The sequence below is a fragment of the Bidens hawaiensis genome, unplaced genomic scaffold (genome assembly GCF_021521415.1).
Source record: "Bidens hawaiensis isolate Kalapana, Puna unplaced genomic scaffold, B.hawaiensis_p1.1 tig00044034_1, whole genome shotgun sequence".
Classification (NCBI taxonomy): Eukaryota; Viridiplantae; Streptophyta; class Magnoliopsida; order Asterales; family Asteraceae; genus Bidens; species Bidens hawaiensis.
This window is the reverse complement of record NW_027497801.1, coordinates 49,551-54,880: the sequence shown is the minus strand read 5'-3', so window position 1 is coordinate 54,880 and position 5,330 is coordinate 49,551. Positions and strand designations below refer to the sequence as shown.

The 5,330-nt window shown below is 32.9% G+C and overlaps 1 protein-coding gene across 1 annotated transcript; it reads right to left on the bottom strand.

Annotated features, from left to right (window-relative positions):
- Positions 1-201: 201 nt before the first annotated feature.
- Positions 202-4,967, bottom strand: LOC143594630 (uncharacterized). Its single transcript, XM_077073894.1, has 6 exons — positions 4,746-4,967; positions 4,312-4,447; positions 3,406-3,583; positions 1,600-1,636; positions 1,228-1,519; positions 202-668 (listed from the first exon to the last, which is right to left on the bottom strand). Exons 1-6 carry the CDS (start codon positions 4,965-4,967, stop codon positions 628-630), a joined length of 906 nt encoding a protein of 301 aa, XP_076930009.1. The 3' UTR covers positions 202-627.
- Between the last annotated feature and the right edge of the window lie 363 nt (positions 4,968-5,330).

Below are 5,330 nucleotides of genomic sequence, written 5' to 3'. Positions count from 1 at the left end.
TGTTCTTAGCCTTTAAAACATTTGATGATTTTGGGAAAACAAAATTTGATGGAAAAGCACAAAAGTTTTAACTAAAACATGCTAGCCAAGTTTTTTTAAAATCTAAAACTAGGGTTCGAGTTTAAAAAACAAAAACTTAGGGCACATTCCAATGCCCATGATTGAACTAAATGTATACATATAAAAAGACATCTTTCTTAAAAAGTTTGAAACTTGAAGAATTTACATTTTCTCTTAATTGAAGAGAAAATGAGTTGAAAATTATGATGTCTAAGTTTTTTCCTTTCGGCCATTTCCATAAGCCAAAAACTTGTATAAAATCTCTCCAACTTATAAAGCTTTATTTTTGATAGCCATAAGTTGGTGAGACCACATGCATATGTTTGTAGGGGACCCTGCCCTTTCAATAAAAGATAGAAAAATGTCCTTCAAATGATGATGGTAACCCCTATCGGGGGTTTGTTTCCATGCCTTGGATGGCCTTGATTAACCTTATCAAGGGCTCCATGAAAGAGACAGAATGAAAGTGATAACCATGGTTGGGCCAAAGGTCGTTTTTTTTTTCCTTAACGAAAAAGATTCTGAGAATGGAAAGTGAATGCTCGATCAATGAATTTCTTGAATCTCTTAATGATGAGTAGCGGGTGATTGCAGAACCGTGTTTATGCCTGTGGCACAGCAAAACAAACTGTCAAAAATATTAGTGACTTGCGATTAGCCAATAATGCCTTCTTTCTCATCTTTTGTATCATGTCACACCACAACAAATCATCAGATTATTCATACTTGTTCCATACTCTATAAGAATGTTATTTTTGGGTTGGCTAAACGTCGTAGTAAGTTTTCATTATTGCCCCCTTAAAACATCAAACCAAGGGAATTTTTTGTCTTTTTATAGTTTTATATGAAAGATAGGAATATTACCGATTTGACGAGTTGAAATTAAGAGTACACCAAATAAAAAGAAATGAGACAGGTACATTTAGCCTAACTTTTTTTTTTTTGGTTAAAGAATTCAGTCATTTTTCAAAAGATTTATGATTAGTTATACGCAAATCATTGTTGCATTTTTCTTTGCATGCAAGAATAAATTGGATACTTCGTAATTTTCTACACTTCTAGCGTCTAAATATATCAAAAGACGTGCATAATTAGTTGAATCGTTGCAGTGTGACCGGCAATTGTGAGAAAATTAATTAATAAACAAGATTATGATGCAAATTAAACCTGCAGGTTGTAAGGGTGATGAGGTGGCGAGAGAGATTGGGGTACCATACTGCGGGTACCCCACGGAAGAATTCAACGCCGAATACTGGTAGAGATGGTGTGGATACACACCATAGCTCTGACCAGTAGCGTAGCTTCCATGGCTACCTTCCGCGAGATTCAGATACGGGTAGAAGGCAGCCGCAGCTGCGGTCGAACCCGCAGCTGTAATCATACCACCACCAGCTGCACCCACACTTGCTCCATAAAATGGATACTGCCCATTTGTACCTCCATACACGTTATAGTAACTCTGAATTCAATTATCATTCAAGTTAAACATCAAAATTAACACAACGTTTTTAAAGCGAACATGAGGCACGACAAACTTACCGTTGGGTAGGCGTAATCTGGAGAATAAGTTGAGTATCTGCCAAATTGGACAAATAATTAGAGATAAAAACCTAACATGCATAACAAGCAATATTAATATAAATGCATGCATGGCTGCATGGTGAATAATTTTAATAAAAAGCTGGTAAAATAGCAGATAATATGCAGACAGTACATTAGTAACTGGCATATGCATGCAGAACTGGAAGTACTACAGTGCCGCTCATGTGCAGTTTGCAGGTTAGTTTGACTATAGTCAAGAGAGAAAAAAAGAATTATTAATTGTGATGATGCATGTGGATAGTAGAGCACGCCTGAATACAATACAGAAAGTGAAATTACAAAGATGCTTTTGATTTGTTTAATGATATTTTCTTTCCCATTGAGTTGGCACTGCCCACATGCTTTAACCAGTCATTAATGGATTGGGTATTGCTTGTCTTAATCGTGACGAGTTTCAGGTTTTCTTATATTTATATTTTGGATTTCACTGCTATTCTTACTATTAATTTGTAGTTTTTACTCTTAGCTTTTTAGAGTATTTTCTTTGGGTTCTTCAAAATTTTGTGAGAGGAGTTTGTAAATTATGGGGTAGGGTTTTTAGTGTAAATTATAGGATAGAGAGAAAAGATAGTGATTTTTTGTAAATTTAAGAAAAATGTAGTGATTCTTTGTAAATTATAGGGTGGTGAGAAATTACTGTAATAGTTAAAATATAAAAAAAATATTATTTAATTAAACAGAGAAGAAAAATATACTGTTTTTAATGTAATTATAAAGATATGGATAGAGTATCGGTTGAGAATGCTCTTATGATAACTTATTCTTAGAAAAAAAAACTTAATTAGTTTTATTCTTTTTATTGATAATTTATATATTAGAAGTTTTATGCATCTCATGCCATTTACAATAAAAGCTACAACTGACTTTGTTAACCTAATTTAAAAATTTTAAGACTTTTCGCTACATCGTGTATGTGATATAACTTATACATAACTTAAACATACCTTATATTTATAAACAAAATTTATTTATATATTTTCTTTTAAAATTATAGATGAATAAATATTGTATTTCTAGCATTTCTATATATTAAAATTTTAGACTGAGAAAAAATATATATAGTTCTATTAAACATGTTATATATCGCAATACATAGTGTTTTGTATAGAACCTTCCTATTTTTACGTATGCATATATATCATTAGATATATGTAGAGAGAAATAATCGAGAGAATAAAGAATAGAAATTCGTACCATTTGAAAAATAAATATATATTGATTCCCATTACGGAAATGGATGCTTAATTAGTGGATTGTCATAATGTAAGTATATATACACATGTATGTATTTGTGGAGCGGATACATATATGAAACCGAACAAGTGAGATTATGTTGTTAAGAGTAATCTTGCGTTAGTATGAAGAGTATTTTGTCGCACATACAAAACTAGGAGCTTTCAAGTTAAGTTTTCTTCTTGTTTAGTCCAATAACGATTGTTAGTGATTAAGGATTAGTAGTTTTGTAAATATGGTTATTTGTAAACATTAGTTATCACAAGTTAATAAACGATCAAGTTTAGACTACTATTTGATATCGCGTGTACTTTTAAATATTTCTTCACATAAAATGTTTCGAAGATACAAAGTTGACAATGAATTGTAATAGTTTGTAAAGAAACATGCATACCCTTCTATCGGTAATTTTGTTGTATATCATATATAGTTTAATTATTTATGATACAGTGAAGCTTTTTCATGGATGTGGTGTGATGCATGTAGAGAGAGAGAGAGAGAGAGACTAACCCATAAAGATTAGTAGCAGGAAAAGGGATGCCTTGGTGGATGATAGCATAATGTGGGAAGGCTGTAGCAGCAGGGAAAGCTGTTGTTCCCATTCCACCTGCAACACCAGCTTGATGATGGTTATGATTATGATACCCTCCTTCATAACTACCCATTACCTTAATGGTCCTTCCTCCACCTACATTATTATTTTATACATATTTATAACTACTAGTATATATATACATATATACACACACATATGATGTTTGAAACTTGGTATTAGCATACTCTCATAGTTATACTTTACTTTGCAAAAATGAAAAGCTTTTAATTGACCCAAAGCTAAATTGGCTTGCAAGCAAAGACTTTTCCAACCCAAAGAAAGATTTATTTATTTTGATATGTATGAATCCAGTGTTACAATAACCATTTAAGTTATCAATGTGACAATGTTATAACAAATTAAATAATCAATATAGAAAATAAAATGATGTAAATATAGTACCATCAACTCATCAGTAGTTGAACATATATGACCTGTCATGCTTTATTTTTATATCATTTTTAATTTTATTTTTTTGTTTTAGAAGAAACACACATATTGTGCATATTATGTACCCGTGTTTTATGGTTGTAATGAAAGCATTACATTCATAAAATTCTTTTTAAAAGTGGAATCCCTACCTCACTAAGTGATTTTCATTGATTCTCTTTAATCAAAACCTCAACCCCTTTCTTAAACGTGTTTGCTAATTAAGGATATTCACCTTAACTTATAACTATATTATCTTTACACGCTATGTGCACTCGGCTAATTGAATTTATAACGCTAATAACTAGTTAAATGATATATTCCAAATGTTAACTCTTTTAAGTAATTAGCAATCATGAAACCATAATTGTAATGAAAGAATTGATGCATACCAAGTTTGTTAGGGGTTGAGGGTTTGGATCTTTGAACACCCAAAGAAGCAAGATTGCAGTTTGCCCTCCGACCATCAATCACTGGAGCCGCATCAACGCATGCCCTCATCGCCGCGTTAGCTTCCCGGAAAGTCACCTGCATTTATGCCCAGAAATTGGTATCAAATACATCACATGATACATAACCTAATTAACTTCATTATCAAGATATTAATATAAGGAAAACCCATTACTAATAACAATCAAACCCTTCATTTCCTTCAAGATCTAGATGAAAATATGAACAAACAACAACAATACAAATATACAATCATACCCAATAAAAATCCTGCCAATAGCAAGGCTATTAGCAAGGGATCATGAGATATAGGCAAACCGTACCTGTATGCAAATGATAGGGAAAACATTGAACAAAAAAAATTAAAATTACTTACAAAGCCATAGCCTTTAGATCTGCCAGTTATCTTATCAGTGATGACAACAGCTTCCAAGATCTCGCCAAACTGCTCAAAGTACGTTTTCATGGTATCTTTTTGGGTTTCCCAGGCCAACCCACCAACAAAAACTTTAGTGTAAGTTGTGTCACCAAACTGGCCGGCGGTGTAGTTAGTGGTGGGTGCCGCCGTCACCGTCGTCGTCGCCGCCGCCGGAGTCATCTTTTTTTTTTAATCTTTTTAGTTGAAATTGAAGCGTTTGTAAGGTGGGAAGTTAAGTAGGGTTTAGTTGAAAAGAAAGTGATAAGGAAGGAGACAATTGGGACAGAAATCCAGGTTGGAGGGAAAATAAAGAAAGATGAGGGAGGGAAGGAAGAAGAATGAAAAGCAAAAGGTGAAAAAGAGGACCTATCAAAATATGGATATCAATTATATAGACCATTGGTGACACCCCACCATCATATCATATCATATCTCTCTACCACCTTCTAACCATGCGATTGTAATATACTTCTTGGTCAAACATGATGCTATTAGATCTATGTTAAATTCTACAAATTTTACAATATTCTTGCGGTCCTATTA

Coding starts and splice junctions, on each gene's coding strand:
- LOC143594630 (XM_077073894.1), bottom strand. CDS start 4,967: ATGACTCCGGCGGCGGCGACGACGACGGTGACGGCGGCACCCACCACT. Junction 1,637..3,405: donor CCTGCTACTAATCTTTATGG/GTTAGTCTCTCT, acceptor CCAATTTGGCAG/ATACTCAACTTATTCTCCAG. Junction 669..1,227: donor ATCACCCTTACAACCTGCAG/GTTTAATTTGCA, acceptor GCTGTGCCACAG/GCATAAACACGGTTCTGCAA.